The sequence below is a fragment of the Nicotiana tabacum genome, chromosome 22, assembly GCF_000715075.1.
Source record: "Nicotiana tabacum cultivar K326 chromosome 22, ASM71507v2, whole genome shotgun sequence".
Classification (NCBI taxonomy): Eukaryota; Viridiplantae; Streptophyta; class Magnoliopsida; order Solanales; family Solanaceae; genus Nicotiana; species Nicotiana tabacum.
Window position 1 is genome coordinate 96,728,848 of NC_134101.1, and position 24,673 is coordinate 96,753,520.

Consider the following 24,673-nt stretch of genomic DNA (forward strand, 5'->3'; position numbering starts at 1 on the left):
TTGTGCTTTCCTTGAATTTCATTCTTATGATCTTGACCACCTGATTCATTTTTCTTTCAGTCATAGCACTATATATTGTTTAGTATATTCTTTTTACTACTAGTACGTACTTGATAGCTTCCATGATTTTGTTTTTCCATGTTCATCTCTTGTTAAGTTTTCTGAGGGAGAACATCTGCTGAATAGATTTCAGTTTGAATAAACAGTTTTTGTTATTTTAATAGGTAGTAATGGAGATATGAAGGGAAGTTGTGAAACTATTGCATGATCCATTTGCCATCTTGTTGAGAAATGCGGAACCAGTCTCGAGAGACGAAATAACTTCCTTTGCCTTGCCTATATATTTGATTATGTTTTTACGTGGTGATTCCAGCTAGTCTGATATTGTTTTGTTTAGGACTGCTAGCAGTTTTTGTTCATCACTATTTTTGTTTTCAATTTTTAATTTTTTTCAATTTATTATTAGCATAATTATTGTCCTTCCACTTATTTGTTCTCTTACGGTGCTGATATTATTTGTCTCGTTTCTGTTGTTGTTATAGATTTTTTGTCTTTGAGCCGAGGATCTCCCGGGAACAGTTTCTCTACTCCTTCGGGGTAGGAGTAAGGTATGCGTACACGACCCTCCCCAGACCCCATTAGTGGGAGTATTACTTGTTGATGTTGTTTTTTTGCGTGGTGATTCCTTTATAGTCCGTAAATGAGTTGCATTGCGCTTATTAATTTCTTGATCTATATGGGGCATTGTTTAGGTATTCTTTGCCTACTAGAGTAAGTGCTCGATACTAATGTTTTGGGTAGGGGGTGTACATAGGTCGGGTTGGTTCGGATTTTACGATTACCAAACCAAACCAATTGTATCAGGTTATTAAATCTAAAAACCAAACCAGAGTTTTATCAATCTCGGTTTTTCGAATTTTTTGGTTTTTTCCGGTAAAATCTTCGTAGAACAAAACATATAACTTGTACTCAAAATATTTCTTTAATCCTTGTAAGATACAACTATATAAAGAATTTTTTAAGAAAATAATACAAAATATGAGATGTGTCATGGCATTATCCTAAAATATTCAACAATAAAGACAATAAAATTATGTAATAAGAATATTGCTAATTAAAAAACCATAATAAAAATAAACATAATCTAAAAGTGTTAAGTCATGCTAAAGTAAGTAGACTAATAAGGGAGTATTTAGTTACATGACTAAACGCTAAAGAAAAGATAAAAATAAGTTACGCATTTTTATCTAAATTATTGCAAAAAAAATAAATATTCAATACATTCTCTTCGTAGTATTGACTATTGAATGGAATATTTTTTGTTAGCATTAATATTGATTTTATTTTGGTTTGCGCTTTTGTTAGCATTATTTAATTTACTAATATTAATGGCTATAAAACTTATTGGAACAATCAAAAGTTCTAAGTCCAACCTTAAAATAATACCTTAAAAGATAAAATTATGAAATTTTTTAAGAAATATTTATAAATTACATCACAATAAATATATTTAAAACTTCTATATATATATATAATATCGGGTTGGTTTGGTTTCAGTTTGACTTTCTTTAGTTAAAACCAAACCAAACCAATTATGGTCGGGTTTTTTTTTCCAACACCAAACTATAGTCGGGTTTTTTTTCTCGGTCTGACTCGGATTATCGGGTTGGTGCGGTTTGTCGATTTCCTTTGTACGCCCCTAGTCTTGGGTATTCAACGCAAGCCCATTGGGTATTCAACGCAAGCCCCTTGAAGGATATTTTTCTTTGAAGAGCCTGATCACATGCTCAAATTGCATGTGTCAATGATCATTTTGTGTTCCTTTGTTTGTGCTGTGCGTGTAATGCCAATTGAATCTCTACAACAGTAGTCAGTTTCTTTGCTTTGCTGGGACATCTGACAGAGAGTAAATTCGTTAGAGATGGACAACCAATTTTAGTTCGTATGTGGTCAGTGACTCTGTGCCTTTTGTTGATATTTGTGGTCTTAGGCTAACTTACGTGCATCTTCACTATTGTACCTGCTAGTCTGCAACCTTAACTTGATCTTTGGTCTCTCATAGTTTTACCAACTTCATTGATCATTGGGTCATTGACTTGATCCTTTTATCAAATTGATTATTTCTTCTAATTTTCCAACATGTTCGGATGGTAGACATCTTCTCTTTAGCTCTCTAAATACCTTTATCAACACACAAATAATATCAGTACATGTTCCTTAACGAATCTTTACACTGCAAAGGTTGTCCCATAAAGGTACTGAGTCTTCCTTGTGCGCTTGTTCTAACAAAATCTCAACTCAACTCTTCATTTTGAAAAATCGCTTGAAGCTCCACTCGCGTTTTTCTTTTCTTCTTCTGAAGATTTCTTCCGAATGGCATAATTATTCAACACTACCTTCCTCAATCTTCATTGACTTTACTGATCACACACATGTGCTTTTTGGTGCAAGTCGTATGTATGGTAAGATATAGATTGCTTGTCATCTGTTGTATTGGACCAAGGAATCCAAGCAGGAGTAGTCTACCAAGACACCATATAATTGCATCCACGATCAGGCTTCCTATTATTTATTTATGTGCCACAGCGATATCCGTTTAAAGATTACTATAAGAACTAACCATTTTCAATTAAAATCAACTGTTCGAGTAGCGGGACACAAAATACTCAATATGAACACTGTGAAAGCCTAGATAAACCATCAATAATTTAAGCTGCGAAAGCATCAGAAGAAAAACCAACAATTCTAACTTCGAGGTATTCACCAACACAAAACCACGATAACAGAGTTCAGATCATACATTTCCTCCATTACTAAGACGAGGAATACCCATTTTGCTTTTGGTACATTATGCGAGCTCACTAAACAGGTCATAGTAAAAATGAGACCGCAACAACCTGATAACTAATAATCAAGTCAATTATGGATTTGGACCTGTTACACTCATTATCAGGAGAAAGACAGTGCTCAAATGAAGTACAGCATTATTGTCCAGTCAAGAGTCCATCTCATTATACCATCGAAAGATTAATTTGGTTCACTGATATTATACAAGTCACCACCCCAGATTTTTCAATGTCCTACTCTTCAGCAGCACACTTCGACAAACATTATGAGAAGGGAATTTGAACTATTTGTGTACTTAAACAATATGGATATAGAGAATCCAGGAGAAGAAATACAGGTGCAATGGCAGTGTCTCTGTTCCTTGTTCTCACCCAAATTCAGACATGTAGATGCAAGCAGACATGAAGAAATAGTTTAGCTTGATTCCCTGCCCATATGAAAAGTGCATTCAACTTGAAATCATTTACTTCCAGTAACCACTAAACGCTATACTAATCCATACCTTTCTTCCTCATTTCTTGCACAAATCAGAGTTCTTTATTCAAGTACCATAAATAGCACTCGCCTCTATTCCACTGTATCCAATGAGCACTATTTCTACGTCAAAGTTGGCACCCAGGTCAGTCGCTGTCCCAAGTTTCATTCAAGTCCTTTGAGCTTTTCACCTTTGTCTTGCTCTCGGAAGTATCCTCATTTTTCTTCATTTGCTCTTGACTACTTGTCCTAAAGCTACTAGCTACCCCTCTTGATGCCCTCGAACCAGGTGCATCCTCTGCACTTGATCCCAATGTTGCTACCTTATCATAATCCTCCCCCTCGTCACTACTACTTCTATACTCACTTGGTAGCATTGAGTGCTGCCCTCCCTCATCATCTGAATTCCACATGGCTTCCTCAAAGTCACTTAACATGTCTGAACCAGAACCTTCTGTACCCATCTTTCCCTTTAAATAAGGATCAAAATTTCTGCTTGAACCTCCCTCACTTATAGGTCTATTCCTCTTACCTTTCTGCCATTTCTCCGTTTTATACTTAGGATACCTGTCAGGAGCCTTGTACATGCCGGAATCAGCTTAATTGCTTCTACCACGCCGGTCGTCATTGTTGTACAATTCATTGTCATCTTCAGATACGTCATCATATCCATCATCATCAGCTATCTTCCTTCCGTATGTCTTATTCCAGCCACTTGTCCTCCCTCCTGACTCATCATCTGATTCATCACTTCCCATCATTCCAGATCTTCTGAATCGACTACCTATATCTTCTTTGTTCCAGTATCTAATCTTCCCTACTTCGTCTTTCTCTGCTTCTTCCTCGGCTGCCCATTCGTCATCAGCAGCCTGTTCTATCTGAGCAATAAAACGGTCAAGTTCTTCCTGGTCACTCTCTTCAGCTGTTGAATGTGTTTGGTCTATACTACTGCTGAGACCCAACTTAGTACCAGTATCCTCCTGAAACACATATGGACTTCCTTCTTTCTTATCAATGGCATTGAAGAATGTGGATGCTATTCGCTGGATGCTGGCCCCGGCTGCTGGATCATCAGGATTTGTCCCCTTCCTCCGTAGCTCTTGTCCTATTTTCTTTATGTTTAATTTCTGTGATTCTAGTGCTTGTTCGAACCGGGCTTTAAATAATGCCTACATGGAAGAGGTAACTTTGTCAAACAGTAGATGTGTACTCATCAACAGAACATGTTCAAATTTCCAGCGTTGTTAAGCAAGTTACAGAAAAGCTAGTTCATTACATACAATAGGAATTAAAAGAGTCCAGAGATTTAGTCCCTATGTTCAACACAAATTCCAAAATATCGATGGTTCAACAAATTTTCAACAGATGAGACATGCCGTATACCCATTGTAACTTGAAGAATGGGCTCACATTCAAGAGAATAGAACTTCAGTTGAACTGAATAAAACAAAGGGACCAGGAGTACATGTCTCAGACTCATAGCACCCAGGGAGTTTTACATCACATAGGTGTATGAAACACAGACAGAAGCTAGGTTCCCTCAAGCAAATACAAAATTAAGGGGTTAACAGAAACATATAACAATTTATCAACTTCTAAAGTTACTACTAGGCTTTACATAAGCAGTGGACTACTCACAAGGGGCAAGGCAAAGAAAAAGAGATTTGTAGCCCACCTTCCTTTTTGTAAGTGTGTTGATAGGTATTAAATTCTTTGGCTGGCGGTAGTTTCTGCCGCGAAACATAATAATCGTTTTTACATTGTGTATGTTAACCACAATACCACGACTTAGTCGAGCCAGCATTGAGGCCATCTCTTTTATTTTTTCCTTAGGGAAGTTATCACAACAAACTTGCACAGTCTCATGGAACTTCCAGTGGAGATGTATATTTTGGACAACTCCTCCGAAGACTCCACGAACACCAACAGGAACATAATTTTTATTCCTGAAACCAATCTTCTTATACGCTTGCAGTTGCTCAGGAGTCAGAAGCTCTGGTAGCTCATATTTCTTCAGCTTCTGAAGTAGCAGAGTTTTTCTTTGCCTACACTAGTAAAGGAAGTGAAAAGTTTGAGTTGGATTAATAAGGTATTTTTGAGTAGAAATACACAAAAGGGCAACACACTAAAATATGACGAATGAAACAAGAAGCGAAAACGCAAGACACTCAAAGATGGAACTCTTAGCTGCATTTTTGACAATTGTCTATGGCCGATCAGTAACCATATAGACATAAGCTAAGTTGCTCGAACTCTTCACTTTCGTTATCGCACTCGTGTCAACATGACATGGGTGTGGATGTGGGATCTGTACGGTATCTTGTCAACGGATTTTGGGTACTTTTACCGTAATCGACAGATAAATTTGGGGCAGATACAATGATTTTGAAATCCAAACAAAAGTTATGGTGAAATTGAAGAAAATTAAATACTTTGTATATAGAAATTCCAATGTTAGTCCTTTTCCTTTTATGTCTTTTTCGGATTCTCCTCTTGATCCATATTTTTTCCTTCTCAAAATACCTTATAAATTTTTTAAATAATGTCTCATAACTCTATTTTTAGATATTTGAATTATTTTTAGCCGAATCCCCGCACCCGTATCCGTAACTGGATCCATACCCTAGAATCTTAAAATCTAGATCGGATCCAACCACTAGATCCGCAACCGTATCGGACACCCGCACCGGAGTCCGAGCAACTTAGGACATAAGCACCACAATAGGAGTCTGGCTTCTGAACATACTGAATGTATGGTAACAAGTTGAAACACTGTATGGTAATGAGGCGTGCAGAAAAATGTTGTTCTAAAATTGTTCGATAAGTACCTATAAGCACACACAATTACCGAAATTTGACATAAATACATTTTTCAGTCAAAGCACTTTGTAAACTGCTGTTCAACTTGATATCTTTATGATTTAAACTCTGTTCAAGAAAAGCCAGGACTATTTGACCACTGCAGGAGTCCTCATTTTTCTGGGATTATTTCTGTACCTCAAAGTTACACTGAGTACTCTAAAGGGACCCTAATGAGTGGAGGCACTAAGATGTTACTTGGCCTATAAAACAATTTCCTCACTAGAAGTGTTCAATATGCAAGAGATCTCCTGGAAAATCAATGAACAATGTAGCCTTCTATGTTCTACTTCCTTAAACCAAAAGCCAATTAAGTCTTGTGCAAGACCAACTTGAGCTCATTATATGTTCAAATCATTTCTGCCTCAAAATCTATGTTGCGTGGACTTTTCAAAATACTGCCGCACCCGTGTCGGATTCTCCAAAAATCCACTGCTTTTGGAGAATCCGACACGCACCCGGCAATATTTTCGAAGAGTCCAAGCAACATAGCTCAAAATTACATTATGACTGCAGACATCATCAACCAATTGAGCCTTTATGGAGCTTGGTTGAGAAGATATATAGAGCTTGAAACAGCTAAAGCTCAATCTATTTTTATTGTGCTAGAGTCTAGACTTATCCACAAGAAGAAACTTTTACTCAGCAACAACACCACTCTAGCTGCAGTAACCACAATCACGCATCGGTGCAGCAAAGCACAATTTGCTAAGACATAAAAATGGCACATGTCTGGACTCAACTTCAGCAAACTTGCAAATTTATCTATTACCTTCTGAAATAAAAATTATTTATTTTCTTTTAAAATGTTTATTATTATCTAAAGCAAATAGACCCGTGTATTTGTCTCTGACTTTTATACCCAACCAAACACTGAAAAATGATTTGCAATGAATAATTAAAGAACATTTGGACCTACTCTTCGGAGATTATAAATTAACCGTTCTTCATCAGTCATTAGCTTCAATTTCAACTTCTTTGACCTCCGTATCTCCCTTAGGGTTTTGCTTGACTCATTCTGCATTCTCATTGCTACTCTGCTCCTCATGCTCTTCCCCGACATCCACCGCACTCCACCACTGCAATTCCACACATTACTCGTTGCAGTAAATATAGGAACTTCCACATTTTTTACCGTCGTATTTTCACCGCTTGAAATCATATTACCATGTCGTATCTCCGCAGAATCGCATTCCTATAGTAAAATCTATTAAATTTAATTTATATAAACTTGACTAACAAAATTAGAAAAAGAAGAGACAGGAAATATACTGCAAGGAGCGCCGTTGAATGTATCTGGAAACGAACATGATGGCGATAATGTAGAAATCGGTCACTGAGCTTCTAGTTTCATTTTACCGTCTTTAGAGGAGTGAATGTCAATGGCGCGTGTTTTTTGAGGGTTTTAGCTGCAGGAGTGCAACCCTATTCCCAGAGCAAAGTTTTACTAGTACGAGAGGAGCTTATGGTCAATATGAGTTAACAAAAAAACCAGAAAAATTTAGTTTATTTCTGCTCTGCCCCTAATACTCAATATAGCAGGGCTTCAAAAATTAGGGAAAAAACCTGGGGCCTCCTGCGCTTACACAATTAGACATGCGCTGTGACTTCCTTCTCTGTTTTCTTCGTCTATTCACTATTCTGTATACCTGTGCTTTATAGATCTCTAATTTTTTCCTGTAAATTCCCAACTTCTGGATTTGTTCTATCCACAACACACTCAGCTCTTTGAAGTTTTCTGCCTCCTCCTGGGAAAAATATGATATGAGACCAGGTCATCTAAACGATTAATTAATGGAGGACACGTGGAATCCAAGATAGAGATGGTCATCAAACGTGGTTATTCCGCTCTGACACCAAAAAGAAAATATTCATAAAAGTGTATTAAATATTTTGCGCCAGGTAGTATTTAATTTGCAGCATTAAGAATATCATTTTGTTACAAGAAATTTGACATTTATTTCTAAAGTTATATATTCACCAATTACCTTCATAATTGACATTGAAGGAGGGCACCGTCCCAGGACTTCGTTGCCTTTGCCTAGATACAGTTATAAATAGAAAGCTTAGTTATCATTGTAAATGGCACGAATTTTCTGACAAACTTATACCATATTCTATACAAAGCTTAATATCATTTACTTTCTTAGTTTTGATCTTATCATTGCTATGCCCGGAAATATTGTTCCCGAAATCGTTATTTTTGCTGTTTTATCTATATTCTGACGCTAAGTATCATATTATTCTTTAATTTTTTTATTATTTTTGGATAAAATTAGTTCATTTGTCTAGAAACCATGTATAAATTTAACTGTACCATTTTAAGGATAAATACTCTTTAAAAGGGTTGGTCTTATATTTGCTTGCTTATCTTTTTTCTTACGTGAACTCATCCAGGGGTTGTTTATATCGTACTAATTGCTATATACGTGCAACGCGCACGTAGATTTTAGTCCCACTTATAAAATAAAATTGAATAATTGACTAAATGAATTTATGTAGACTTCTAGTTCCAAATTCAATTCCAATTAAATATTTATGAGTTCGTTTTCTAAAATATCATAATTTCATTAAATTATTTTTTATTAAAATCTGTCATCACCTAGTTAGCAATCAACATCTTTTTTAGTTGATAGCCATATTCAATTGTGCTAGTTAGGATAGTTTTTCTCGTCATGTATTTTTCACAATTTGCATTTTCACAAGTGACATAAATAGTTTTCTTATTAAGAAATCTTCAGCACTACTATCGGTGAATCGACTTGTGACCGATTTTTGTTCAACCCGTTTTTAACAACTTCGATACAATTCGCTCATCAGCAATCACTACTAATGGCACCAAGGTCTAGGTCATCAGCGATCACTACTAGTGGCACCAAGGTCTAGGTCGCTGCTAATAATAATTGTGGTAAGGATAGAAGCAGGTGCGGAGCCACAATAAAAGTTAAGAGTTGGTCAGAAAGTAGTAACTAAGTTACATGTTTGGCAAAACACACTTAGATTATTCATATTAAAATCCTGAAATCGCATAAAGATGGGAGAAGATAGAAGGACCTACCCTTGTAGGCTTTGCATAGAGCAACTTAGGGGAAATCTTGTAGAGATCTTCATCAATAGGCTTTTTGGGCACACTTGTAGCAGTTGGAGGAAATATAGGAACAAGGCTGGGTGGTTCTTTCTCAAAATCACACATCACCCATGCTTCTTTTCTTGTTTCTTTGTAACTTGCTTTTTTCTGCAAATCACACGTTTACAGTTAACGTTTGCACTTCATATGCTATAAACAAAGAATATATCCAGAGAAAATCACATCCAATCGTAACCTGCCAAAAACTATTTACATTCAGTAGCCAAAAAAATATATAATTTTTGTATACAACATACAATATATATATATATATACAAAAAATACACAATATATATATATTTTTCGGCTATTATTTAGAGAGCGACTATACAGTATCAGTTGCCCTTTTTATATTCTTCAATGGATATAACAAGTGGTGTATACAGGAATTTCACACGAAGGAGTATCAAAATTCAAAGAAGCAACAACATAGAAGCCAAGGGATCAGTTATGAAGTCAGAATTTTTACTAATAGGGTGTCAAATTATAAAAAAATAAAATAAATACACAAATAATTAAGGGGATTCAACATATATATATATATATATATATATATATATATATATATATATATATATATATATATATATATATATATATTATTTTAAAAAATTACCTAGTTACACAGTATAATTTTTCGATCCATAAGAAACATCTACAAACATATATATCCTGAATAAAAAGTTTGTGCTTTTATAATAATATAAATAGATAGGTAGATATAGGTAATAAACATCACAGTAATCCAACTTAACATCCAGATGTTCCTCACTCAAGTTAGAATAGAGACACATAAATGGAGTCTAGATCAAGTAGCTCCTTACTAACTTCACATTCAACAATACATGGTCTACTAATTGCTACAACAACTAATTCTCTGTTATAAATATATTATATTATGGATGTTTATTTAGTACTTCGTTGTAAATAAGCTTTCTGAAGAAGCTTATCCATATGGGACTCCGCTGTAAATATGTTTATCTATTTAGTACCCTATTGGAAATAAACTTCTTGAAGAAGCATATCACTTCGGTACCCGATTATGGATAAACATTACCTCCGGTAGAAGATTATCCATACCGGGTATAATAAGCTTATCCTTTCGATACTCGATAATGGATAAAATATTACCTCCGGTAGAATATTATCCATACCGGGTATAATAAACTTATCCTTTCGATACTCCGTTATGGATAAATATTACCCTCGGTAGAAGATTATCCATACCGGGTACAATGAGCTTATCCTTTCAGTACTCCGTTATGGATAAACATTACCCCCAGTAGAAGATTATCCATACCTGGTACAATGAGCTTATCCTTTCAGTACTCCGTTATGGATAAACATTACTCTCAGTAGAAGATTATTCATATCTGGTATAGTAGCAACTTACACAACAGCTTCCTTTCTTCTATAAAAAGAAGAGATTTCTGTTCATTATGTACATCAGTTTGAATTCGAATAATATATCTGTTTCTCTCTATACTTGTCTTTACTTTACAATCTTTATTTTATAACACGTTATCAGCACGAGACTCTGTCATCTCGAGCAAATACTTTGAAATTATCTGAGGTATGCACATTCTTTTTCTATATAATGTCAAATCTTTCTAAACTTGAATTTGTAGCCCTGGATATATCGGGCAAAAGCTACATATCTTGGGTGCGTGATGCTGAAATTCATCTTGATGCGATGGGTCCGGAAGACCGACCTACTGGGTCTTGTCAATTCCCTGAAGTGAATGAGACGAACTTCCACCAAGCTAAACGTGGAAGATGTCGTGTCCCTAGTCGTGGTCATGGCCGTGGTTGGGGAAGAAACTCTAATCATGGTAATAATAATGCACCAAAGAACCCTCCTCACCACCAGTAGTGGAAAAGGAGGGAACAAAAGTATGAAGCGGTACAAGCACCAAATGCAAAAAATGCATGCTACAGCTATGGAGGAAAAGGGCACTGGTCACGTACCTGTCGTACGCCAAAGCACCTGGTTGAGCTTTATGTGATGACCTAAAAGGTCATCACTTGTTTTAGAAATAAATTCTGTGTTCCGAGGCCTTAAAAGCCTCTTTTGACAGCACCTCGATTTGCGTGCATAGTCCGAACGCGTAGCCGGAAAGCCATTATGTGAAAATCTGTGAAAAATAATGAATTTTCATTTTAAAATGGATTTAAGTTGACATCAGTCAATATTTTGGGTAAACGAACCCGGACCCATGATTTGACGGTTCCGGAGGGTCCGTGGGAAAATATGGGACTTGGGCGTATGCTTGGAATCGAATTCCGAGGTCCCAAGCCGGAGAAATGAATTTTTTAAAGAAAATTATTTTCTGAAATTATTTATGAGTTTTGAAAATGAAACGTGTTTAAAACATGATAGTATCAGGCCCGTAATTTGGTTCCGGAGCCCGGTACAGGTCTTATATGTGATTTAAGACGAGTCTGTGAAATTTGGTAAGAAACGGAAGTTGTTTGAGGTGATTCGGACCCGTAGTTGTGAAAATTGATACTTTAAAAGTTTTGAGATTTTTCTTAGATTTCTATGCTAAATTCGTTGTTTAAGAGGTTATTTTGGCGATTTGATCGCACGGATAAGTTCATATGATGTTTTTAAGTTAGTATGCATGTTTGGTTTGGAGCCCCGAGGGCTCGGGTGAGTTTCGGAAGGTTTTGAACTTAGAAAAAAGTTGCAGGTTCTCAGTTTCTAGTGTTCTGGTATGTTGTTCTTCGCGTTCGCGGAAGGACTCTCGCGAACGCGAAGGGTAAGTCAGACTGAACGAATTTTCCTTCTATTAGAACGCGAGAAATAGGACACGAACGCGAAGCATTGGGGTGTTTCCCTTCGCGAATGCGGACCTGCTATCGCGAACACGAAGGCCTTTGGGTTTGGGCAGGGGGAAGGAGATTTTGTTCTACGCAAACGCGGCCACTGGCCCGCGAACGCAAAGGCTCGAGGAGTCAAAGCTCTGCGAACGCGAGCCTGTGATCGCGAACGTGATGGTTAATTGGGCCTGACCCATCGCGAAAGCGACAGATCCATAGCGAACGCGATGAAGGTCTGCCCAATGATTTAAAACAGAAGCAAAAACGGGATTTCACCAAAATTTCATAAATTCTTCTTCCAAACTCCAAATTGGGCGATTTTTGAAAGAGAATTTTACCACAAATTCATAGGTATATAATCTTAGACTCATTTTCTTCAATTTTCATTAACATCCATTAGATTTCTAAGCCTAAATCATGCTCTTAAGGGTAGAGAATTAGGAATTTGGGTAGAGTTAGAGCTTTTTGCATAATTGGGATTTAGACCTCGTTTTGGGGTCGGATTTTGGAACTAATTGCATATTCGGGCTCGTGGGTGAATGGGTGATCGGGCTTTTGTCCGAACCTTGTGTTTCGACCATGCGGGCCCCGAGTCAATTTTTGATTTTTTGGGAAGAATGATAGGAAATCTATACGGGACGTATTTACTTATACTGTCGATACCCTTGTTGGGATAGTGTTGTTTCTTTTTTGATCCCTTGCCGGGACTCTCATTGTGATTGGTTTTGAACTGTATATGTGGATTGGGTTGCGCACTGCAACAATATTATATTTGGATTGGGTTGCACGCCGCAACAATGATATAATTGGATCGGGTTGCATGCCGCAACAATATTATGTTTGGATCGGGTTGCACACCGCAACAATAATATAATTGGATCGGGTTGCACACCGCAATAGTGATAATACTTGGATCGGGTTGCATACCGCAATAATATTATGTTTGGATCGGGTTGCATGCCGCAACAATGATAAATGATATGGATTGAGTTGCACGCCGCAACAGTGTTATTATGATTTGGATGGGGTTGCGTGCCGCAATAATAGATAATACGAAGTGCTTATAGATTGGTTACAAGTTCCTTATTATTTTGTTGTAAATTCTAAATTGTTATTTCGTTTCCTCTTAAATTATTGTTGGTAAATGATATTCCCCCGCAGCATGTCCCCTCCCATCTTTACTTGCTTATTTCTGTTTTACTTTCCGCTATATATTACATAACTGCATAGGTTTATTTGGTAGTCTGATCCTAGCCTCGTCACTACTTCGTCTGGATTAGGCCAGGTACTTACCAACACATGGGGTCGGTTATGTTAATACTACACTCTGCACTATATGCAGATCCCGGAGCGGCAACTTTTGGTCCATAGCTTTAGGTGGCTGCCTTCAGTTCAGTTAGAGATCCCGAGGTAGTCCTGCAGGTGTCCGCAGGCCCGACATTCTCTTCTATCTTTATATTCTGTTTTCATCTACTTCAGAGACAGATTGTACCTTTCTTTCGAAACATTTGTATGTAGTATTCGTAGAAGGTTCATGATATTGTGACACCGATTCCGGGTAGAGGTGTATGTTAGTATTGTCGTACTTGTTTTTGGCTAAGTCATCAGATTACGTCTTCCGCATGTATTTATTTATCGTTAATTTTCACTGTTGATCGCATGTTGATTTAAATTGTTAAAAAGGGATAAATAAAAGAGTTAGTGAATCTATAATGCACAGCTTGCCTAGCTTTCATGAGTAGGCGTCATCACGACTCCCGAGGGTGGTAAATGCGGGTCGTGACACTTTATCAAGCCTTCCTGAAGAAGACAGAGAAAAATGTTGAAGCAAATTTTATTTCTGAAGATAATTTAGACTTCATGCATTTAGATGTAGCTGATAACTTTGCACTCCCAGAAGGAGAACCAAGTCATGTAATCGGTGGTGAATCTGTAGAAATGTAAATATTTTAATTTTTGTTGTTTGTAATAGATAGTATGGTTATCTAATTGTTTTACATAAATAAAAATTATGCTTTGATAATGATGTTTACTTGTCACGACCTCAACCCCGGTCGTGATGGCGCCCAATGCACTGCTAGGCAAGCCTGACCAACTAACAACCTCGACCCATTTCTTATACAATTCATTATTAGCACAGTTAAATTGCCAATTTATCATAATAAAAGTTTAGGACAACGAGTCAAATATGCGGAAATTCAGATGATAATACCACTACATAACCCATACAGATTTGGTTTCACAAGTCTCGAGCCTCTAGCACAAGTTTAATAGCCTAATACATATTCAGTTTAGGAAATGCGGATAAAACGAAAGGATTGAAGGGAAAGATCCGGGCTGCGGACGCCGTGCAGCTACCTCGATGCTCCTGGATATGAACTGATCGACTGAATATCCTCACTCATCCTCTGGAACACCTGGATCTGCACGCAAGGTGCAGGGAGAAATGTGAGTACTCCGACCCAGTGAGTAATAAACATAAATAATGATTGAGAATAAGAAATAACGAAAATCACAGAGTAATCTATAATGCGGCAGTTTAAACAAGTACTATGAAAGCAATAAATTAATGGAAACGAAATATGGAGATGCTACAATAGATAAGCAGTTAAGTGACAGACATATAACGAAAATCAACACATAGAACGGTACCTTATAGTATCCGCTGTGGCGTGCAGCCTGATCCGTATATTTATCGTCGACTGCGCTCACTGGGGGTGTACAGACTCCGGGAGGGGACCCTTACGGCCCAAGCGCAATATCAAGCCATCTTGTGGCATCAACTAGGCCCTCGGCCTCATATCAATATCAACATAATACTGCTGCGGCGCGCAGCCCGATCCCATAGTATCCTCACATCTGGCCCTTGGCCATACTCAGTCCAAAAATCATATAAGCTTTCGGGCATTTAGTAAAACAGTAGTTCTCAGCCCAAAACATCATTTAATATATATTTTTAGTTTCAAAAATCGAGTAAAAGTGGCTGACTTGTAAAACAGTGGAAAACGGTACGACTGAGTTCAAGTAGTAAGTCTAAACAGTGAGGAAATAGTGATAAAACTCCCCGGAGGGTTCAAATAGTTGGCACGAAGCCCAAATATGGCAATCAATCCAATTACTGAGGACAACAAATAAGCTTTAATCAATACGCGGTAAAAGCGTCACTCAGGATGGACCAAGTCACAATCTCCAATAGTAAATGACCCCACGCTCACCATCAAGCGCGTGTCTCACCTCAATATAGCACTACGAAGTGCAAATCCGAGGTTTCAAACCCTCAGGACATCATTTACATTCATTACTCACCTCGAACCGGCAAAACTCTAGCTCACGACGCCTTTGCCTCTCAAATCGGCCTCCTCGCGCGTCAAATCTGACCAAAACCAGAACGAATATGTCACAATATGCTAAGGGAACATAACCCAAGCAAAAACAATCGAAAAATATCAAAAATCTCGAAATTAGCAAAACCCGAGCCCCGAGCCCACTTCTCGAAACTCAGAAATTTTCACATCATTAGATTCCTTATCACCCCACGAGTTCATACATACCAAAAGTTCTCAATTCCGACCTCAAATAGTCCCTCAAATCCCAATTCAAAAGTTCAAAATCCCAAGCCCTAGTTCTTCCAATTTTTAGCTTAAATTCCATGAATTTCTAGGTTAATTTCACAATAGAATCACGTTTTTGGTTCATAAAACTTACCTCCAATCAATTCTCCTTGAATCCCTCTTCAATCTCCCTCAAAGAGCTCCCAAAATACTCAGCTATGGTAAAAAAATGGCTCAAAATCACGGATGAAACAACTTAAAACATTCTGCCCAGGGGTTCTTTTCGCATCTGCGGACAAAAATCCCGCTCCTGCAGCACCGCTTCTATGGGCACTCCTCTGCATCTGCGGAACTTTACCTAAGGTTAGAAATCCACATCTACGACTCCGTAGATGCGGTTCCTATACCGCACCTTCCTGCCTTGCCCCCTCAAAACCGCATCTGCGTATTTCCTTCCATATCTACGACACCGCACCTGCGGTCCCAATTCCGCAGGTGCGGAAATACCAGAGCAGCAGACATCAACTATCTTCTAAGTTCCAAAAATTCCCGTTAGCCATCCGAAATCACCTCGAGGCCCCCGGGACCTCAACCAAAAGCACCAACACATCCTAAGATCTCATTCAAACTTGTTCCAATCATCAAAACACCTCGAATAACACCAAAACCATCAATTCACATCGAATTCAAGCCTAAGTTTCTAAAAACTTCCGAAATACGCTTTTGATAAAAAACCAAACCAAACCATATCCAAATGACCTGAATATTTTGCACGCACATCCCAAATCACATAACGAAGCCACAACAACTCTCGAAATTCCGTTCCGACCCTCGGATCAGAATCTCACCTATCAACCGGAAATCGCCAAAATACTAACTTTGCCAATTCAAGCCTAATTCTACACCGGACCTCCAAAACCACTTCTGATCAGACTCCTAAGTCACAAATCACCTTCCGAAGCTAATCGAACCATCAAAACTCACATCCGAGCCCTCTAACTCATAAGTCAACATCCGATTGACTTTTCCAATTTAAGCCTTCTTAAAAGAGACTAAGTATCTCATTTCTTACCAAAACCACGCCAAACGCAAACCAACCAACTCAACCACATAACACACGGATAACGAAGCATAAAGAAGCAGAAATGGGGAAAACGGAGCAGTAACTCATGAGACGACTGGTCGGGTCGTCACATTACTATAATATATTTTATATATGTCATTTGAAGAATATGGATAAACCTCAAATTATGTTTGGATCAAAGACAAATCATGAAGATATTTGTGTTATTGATAGTGGAACAACTCATGCCATATTTAAGGATTAGAAATACTTTTCTTTTTTGCATAAGGAAAAAGCAATTGTTTCAACAATTTCTGGTAATATAAGTTTGATTGAAGGCTCCGAAAGAGACATTATATTTCTGTCTAAGGGAACAAAACTTATTATAGATAATGCATTGTTCTCCTCCAAGTTCCGAAGAAACTTGTTGAGTTTTATAGATATCCGCCAAAATGGTATCATGTTGAGACAATAGATGAAATGAACATGGAATATCTTTGTATTACAAAGAATATTTCTGGCTAGAAATGCATTGTAGAAATGTTACCGACTTTATCTTCTGGCCTATAGTATTCAAAAATTAGTACAGTTGAAGCACACTCTATCGTAAACCAGAAGTATACAGATTCAAATACTTTTGTGCTTTGGCATGGCCGTTTGGGCCATCCTGGATCAATAATGATGAGACAAATTACTGAAAATTCGAGTGGGCATCCATTAAAGAACCTGAAGATTCTTACAAATAATGAATTTTCTTGTGATGCTTGTTATCAAGGCAAAATGATCACTAGACCATCACCAATGAAGGCCGACATTGAATTCCCTGCCTTTTTAGAGCGTATACATGGGGATATATGTGGACCTATTCACCCACCAAGTGGGTTGTTTAGATATTTTATGGTCCTCATCTTCAAAATGGTCTCATGTGTGCCTACTATCATCTCGCAACCTGGCGTTTGCAAAGCTATTAGCCCAAATAATTCGATTAAGGGCACAATTCCTAGATTATCCTATAAAGGCTATTTGCCTTGATAATACTGGAGAATTCGCATCTCAAGCTTTTGATGATTATTGTCTATCAATTGGAATAAAAGTTGAACATCTCTTGTAGCTTATGTTCATACTCAAAAAGAGTCATTTATTAAACGCCTGCAATTGATAGCAAGACCACTACTTATGAAAATAAAATTATCCACTACTGTTTGGGGCCATGCTATCTTGCATGCTGCATCACTTATCCGTCTCAGACCGACACATTATAATAAATATTTTCCGTCACAATTAGTTTTTGGTCATGAACCAAATATTTCCCATCTACAAATTTTTGGATGTGCTGTATATGTGTTAGTAGTACCACCACAACGCAGTAAGATGAGACCACAAAGAAGGATAAGAATATATGTTGGGTTTGAATCACCCTCTATTATTAGCTATCTTGAACCATTGACAAGAGATTTATTTACTGCTCGATTTGCAGATTGTCTGTTTGGTGAAACAAATTTTCCACAATTAGGGGGAGAGAAAAAGAAAATCAAAAGAAAAATTGTGTGGAAAGTTTCATCATTATCTCACTTTAATCCACGTACCCCTATATATAATCAGGAGGTCCAGAAGATCATCCATTTACAGAATATAGCAAATCAAATGCTAGACGCATTTACTGATTTGAAAAGGATAACTAAGTCACATATCCCTGCAGAGAATGTGCCTATTCGAATTAATGTCCCAGTAAGACCATCTACTAGTATGAGGGCTAGTGAACCTAAAGCACACCTAAAACGTGGTAGGCCTTTAGGTTTTAAGGATCGAAATCCTCGAAAAATTAAATCGATAAATGATCAAAAAGATACTATGAAGGGATCTCCTAAAGAGACCCAAGATCTGATTAGTTCTGAGATTCCTGAAGAAATCAATGAACCTGAAGATCAAGTGAGTGAGGAACTTTAATAAGTTCTACCGGTGATGGGATTAATTTAAATCGATCTGAAATAGTGGTGGATAATATTTTTGCATATAATGTTGCACTTAATATTATGCAAGATAGTGAGGATCTTGAACCTCGATCTGTCGAAGAATATCGACAAAGATCTGATTGGCCAAAATGGCAAGAGGCAATTCAATCGGAATTGAAGTCACTTGCTAAAAGAGAGGTCTTTGGACCAGTAGTCCAAACACCTGCTGGTATAAAATCAGTTGGTCATAAATAGGTTTTTGTGAGAAAAAGGAATGATAAAAATGAAGTTGAAAGATGCAAAGCTCGCCTTGTTGCACAAGGATTCTCACAACGACCTAGAGTTGATTTTGATGAAACATATTCACCTATTATGGATGCCATAACATTTCAATATCTCATCAGTTTAGCACTACATGAAAAGCTTGAAATACATCTAATGGATGTAGTTACAACTTATCTGTATGGTTCACTTGATAATGAAATTTATATGAAAATCCCTGAAGGATTTAAAATGCCTGAAGCAAAATCTCAGGAAATGTATTCAATCATATTACAAAGATCTTTGTGCGGTTTAAAGCAATCTGGGCGCATGCGGTATAATCGCCTTAGTGAATATTTGCTGAAAAAAGGTTACATAAATGATGTTATTTGTCCATGTATTTTTATAAAGAGAATGGCATCACTATTTGTTATACTTGCTATTTATATAGATGACATAAATCTTGTTGGAACTCCAGAAGAGCTCCAAAAGGCAATTGAATATCTTAAGAAAGAATTTGAGATGAAAGATCTTCGAAAGATAAAACTGTCTTGGTCTGCAAATTCAACATTTAGCAGACGGGATCTTTATCCATCAATCTGCATATACAGAAAAAGTCTTAAATCGCTTTTACATGTACAAAGAGCACCTAATGAGTACACAAATAGTTGTTCGATCACTTGAAGTGAATAAGGATTTGTTCCGACCTCCAGAAGAGGACGAGGAACTCCTCAGTCCCAAAGTACCCTATCTCAGTGCAATTGGTGCACTAATGTATCTTGCTAATGCTACAAGGCTTGACATAGCATTTTCTGTTAATTTACTATCAAGATATAGTTCTTCTCCTACACGAAGACATTGGAACGGGATTAAGCATATATTGCGATATTTAAAGGGAACTCTTGATATGGGTTTGTTTTATGCTAACAAAGATAGTGCAGATCTTCTTGGTTATGTAGATGCAGGTTATTTATTGGATCCCCATAAAGCTCGATCTCAAACCGGGTACGTATTTACATATGGAGGTACTGTCATATCATGGCGCTCCACAAAGTAATCTATTGTTGCTACTTCTTCAAATCATGCTGAGATAATAGCTATTCATGAAGCAAGTAGGGAATGCGTATGGTTGAGATCAATAATTCATTTTATTCGAGAAAAGTGTGGTTTGGAATGTGAGAAAAGACCCACAATATTATACGGAGACAATGCTGCATGCATAACCCAATTGAAGGGAGGATTTATAAAAGGAGATAGAACGAAGCACATTTCACCAAAATTATTCTACACATACGACCTTAAGAAAAATAGTGACATTGATGTGCAACAAATCCATTCAAGTGATAATCCAGCAGATTTATTCACTAAATCTTTGCCAACTTCAACTTTTGAGAAGATGGTATACAAGATTGAAATGCGGAGACTCAAATATTTGAAACAAGGTTTTCATTAGGGGGAGTAAGATACACGATGCACTCTTTTTTCCTTACTAAGGTTTTTTCCCATCGGGTTTCCTTATACGGGTTTTAATAAGGCACCTAGCAATGCGTATTACTAAATATGTGTACTCTTTTTCCTTCACTAGGATTTTTTCCCACGTGGTTTTTCCTAGTAAGGTTTTAATGAGACACATTATCTTTTAATGAACATCCAAGGGGAGTGTTATAAATATATTATATTATGGATGTTCATTTAGTACTCCGTTGTAGATAAGCTTCCTGAAGAAGCTTATCCATATGGGACTCCGCCGTAAATATGTTTATCTATTTAGTACTCTATTGGAAATAAACTTTCTGAAGAAGCTTATCACTTCGGTACCCGGTTATAGATAAACATTACCTCCGGTAGAAGATTATCCTTACCGGGTATAATAAGCTTATCCTTTCGATACTCCGTTATGGATAAACATTACCCTCGGTATAAGATTATCAATACCGGGTATAATAATCTTATCCTTTCGATACTCCGTTATGGATAAATATTACCCCGGTAGAAGATTATACATACCGGGTACAATGAGCTTATCCTTTTAATACTCCGTTATGGATAAACATTACTCCTAGTAGAAGATTATCCATACCTGGTACAATGAGCTTATCCTTTCAGTACTCCGTTATGGATAAACATTACTCTTAGTAGAAGATTATCTATATCTGGTATAGTAGCAGCTTACACAACATCTTCCTTTCTTCTATAAATAGAAGAGATTTCAATTCATTATGTACATCAGTTTGAATTCGAATAATGTATCAGTTTCTCTCTATACTTATCTTTTCTTTACAATCTTTATTTTATAACATTCTCGGAATATTTGCACCCTATGGCCTTCTTTGAGGCCATTCCTTAAATTCTTGCATCGTTAGCCTAGTTGGACTAAATTTTTACCATAAAAAGTACGTAGCTGGATAAATATTTCTTTTTGTAGACAAATTTAGCTTACTGGGCTGACGAGGACAGGATTTAAATAGTGGCATCAAAGAAGGCCATTCGTGCAAATACCCCTATATGTGCAACTAAATATTTTGGAAGCTTCCTAGAATACAGTAGTTGAATTAGAATAATTTCTTGCCATTTATAAGCGAACTCCTTGTTTACCAGGGGTTCAGGGGACTTTCATATGATTATCACCGTGTATGTGTGTATATGGTTAGAATATGGCTTGTCCGATTTTGCTATCAAGCTCGAGTATTGGGGTACTCATCGAGATTGAGGCCAACAGCGATCGAAACCATATATGAACGATTTCGAACGAAGCACAATAAAGGAAATGTGAGATGTCCGTAACCGGTCAAAAGTTTCGGCAGAAATTCCGGAACAAATCAAATCAAAGGCGCTTGTTTAGACTTATCATGTGATTTACTTTTGTAATTAGAATAATTAGGATTCCTCTACTACATAAAGAGGAGTCCCCACCATTTGTAGACACCTTACATTCACGAATATCAAAGCAATATAACATTTCCTAGCTTACATTCTTGTCCATCGGCTTGTTAAATCTCTACCAGTCTGACATTAATCTATTTGAGGGCATACAAGCTCGAGAGCTTAATTACGTTGCAAAGTCGGGTTGCTTTATTTTATTGTCAATTCTCATTGTTTATCTTTTTCTTTATCCATTAGTATTAGGTGAAATCACGTATCCTTAAAATCACATTATACGTTTAATTGTTATCCAATTTTTAGGGTAAATAGTTTGGCGCCCACCATGGGGCTAAGGATAATAGTGATTTCCTAGTATTAATCCTCATAACACACACTGCTTTTACACTTGTTCTTATAAGTGTCTTTGATATTATGAATCAACATGTCAAACTCTCAAGTAGTGCCCACTCACACAAACGCCGGCCTTGGTCTTCATGGCGAGAACAAGCACATAGTCTCCTCGGGAAACGGAGTACCTCCAATCAATCCCGATGGACCACATGCAGTAGATACAGTCAATGTCAATTCTCGTGTTGCAATTCATGGAAATTTAGGTGTCAATCCTGAAAATAGCGTCCGCAGAGACACCTGGGTAGCCGATCAGAACGCACAAAGTGGTGAAGAAGGCCGGATTAGCCTTGGAATGATATTTGAAATATTGCAGACTCAGCAAGCTGCAATAGCGCAGCTCCAAAATCATAATCGAGCGCCAAGCAGAATTGAACTCGATGCATCACAAGAAGTTATTCCTAGGGTCGAGCCTATACCAGAAAAATTGGACGATAGTGGATCCGGAACTGACCTGCCTTCATGAAAATGCTCGAGGAGCTAACTAAACGGATCGAATCAGGAGAAAAGAAAATTGAGGCTAACGATAAAAAGGTAGAAACATACAACTCATGGGTTGATCAAATACCGGGGGCACCCCCGATTTTAAAGAGTTTGGATTCGAAGAAGTTCGTACAGAAGCCTTTCCCACCGCGTGCGGCTCCAAAGCCCATTCCGAAGAAATTTCGCATGCCAGAAATTCCTAAGTACAATGGCATAACTGATCCAAATGAGCATGCCACTTCTTATACATGCTCAATAAAAGGAAATGACTTAGAAGATGATGAAATTGAATTTGTTTTGTTGAAAAAAATTGGAGGAAATTTATCGAAGGGGGCAATGATATGGTACCACAATTTACCGCTAATTCCACTGAGGAGGTATTATACGTTTTTATGTGAAAGACCAAGTTCCCTAGAAGCAGTTACTTTTTAATTAAAAACTTTGTTTTTCTATTGAGACTGAATTCTGGCCTTACAGTTTTCTTTAAAGTACCTAGTGTTACCACAGTGAGTGCAAAGCCAATTGTCAGGTACAGTAACGTACTTGCTATGAGGGTTGTAGGGAGTCTTTTTCCTTTGGAACCCAATTCCCCGTCTGTTTTTCCCATTGTTTGTGTACAAGACAGTGATAACATCAGAGGACTAGGTCCACTTAAGTGATTTTCAAGATCACTCTTCACTCTTCCTAGTTCTTCCTGAAGTTGTTTGTTTTTCTCAAGCTCGGCACACAAACTAGATTTCACTAATCTTAACTCATTTTCAAGATTAAGGTGTGCCTTACTTGAAACTTCCTTTCCCTTTTGAGTGTTCACAGGCCTATTTTCCCTTCTTAGTTCCTCAATTGTTTCCTTTAGGTATACAACTACCACCAATAGGTCATCTCTCTCGTGCTCTATATTTGCAATTCTCTCAGTCAAGGTATCTTTTTCCCTTTTTAAACTCTCAATAGTCTCTATTAGATCAACCGTAACCACCACTAGATCATCTCTCTCGTGTTCTAATTCTCTTAGTTCTGTGGTTAGTGCATTTTTATCATTAATGAGATTGTGATAAGAATCAATTAAAACATATGCCAAAGATATAAGCTTCTTTTGATAATAGGATTTCAAATTTCTTTGAACATGCAGAAGGTTTACCTCATCATCATCATCGTCATCTCCATCATCATCAGACTGCACCATCAAGGAAACAATAGAGTCATACTCAGCTGCTTCACTTTCCACTGCCATCATGGAGCTGTCACCTTGCCCATCATCTTCTCTGAATTCGCTAGAAGAGTCTCCCAATACAGCAAGAGCCTGTTTCACAACGTTGTCAGCGGCGTCTTTTCTTTTTAATCTTTTGTCAGGAACCTGGTTCCTCTTTGCTGCTTTATCAGTGTTGTGTTTGTATTTTTTACGCCTCATGTTTCCGTACGTGAAAGTACTCCATATATAAATTGATGTAAGCTCAAAAAGGGGTGAAATCCTTCTACAAGGCTAAAGAAGGTTTATCAAAGTATTAGGTAAGTTAGGATGAACGAGAATTTTTAATCATAATTTAAATGAGTTTAAAGTCGTGATATGGCTATATATGATGTTTGGATATGGAATATAATGTTTGGAAAAAATCGGATTTAAGTTGTGGAAAAACCGACTAAGGATTTGTTTTATAACGAAGTCTTTTGAGCAATACATTTCATGTATTATATGAGGTATTTTCGAGACATATTATATACCAAAATGAAGGTCTTGGAACCTAGTTTCCAATGGTCTAAAGCATTTATTAATACGACATTGAGGCAGAGAAATATGGATTTTTAAAGTAGGGTCGCCAAGTCACGTTGCCGCACTTCAGAGAAACTGGCAGGTTTATAGGCCAAGTTGCGACACAGTTTTATCCCAATCTATTGAGAGTTACATGGATATATTTATATGGAATTAAATCCCTATGTGTCTAGTTTCCAACTCTGTAAACCGTTTGTC

The 24,673-nt window shown here is 37.3% G+C and overlaps 1 protein-coding gene across 1 annotated transcript; it reads right to left on the reverse strand.

Annotated features, from left to right (window-relative positions):
* Window positions 1–2,727: 2,727 nt before the first annotated feature.
* LOC107772164 (uncharacterized) lies at window positions 2,728–24,115 on the reverse strand. Its single transcript, XM_075243003.1, is given in 8 exon segments — window positions 2,728–4,490; window positions 4,997–5,371; window positions 7,100–7,344; window positions 7,347–7,387; window positions 7,747–7,928; window positions 9,239–9,415; window positions 23,069–23,121; window positions 23,254–24,115. Coding segments are annotated over 8 exon segments (2,958 nt in total). The 3' UTR covers window positions 2,728–3,467.
* Between the last annotated feature and the right edge of the window lie 558 nt (window positions 24,116–24,673).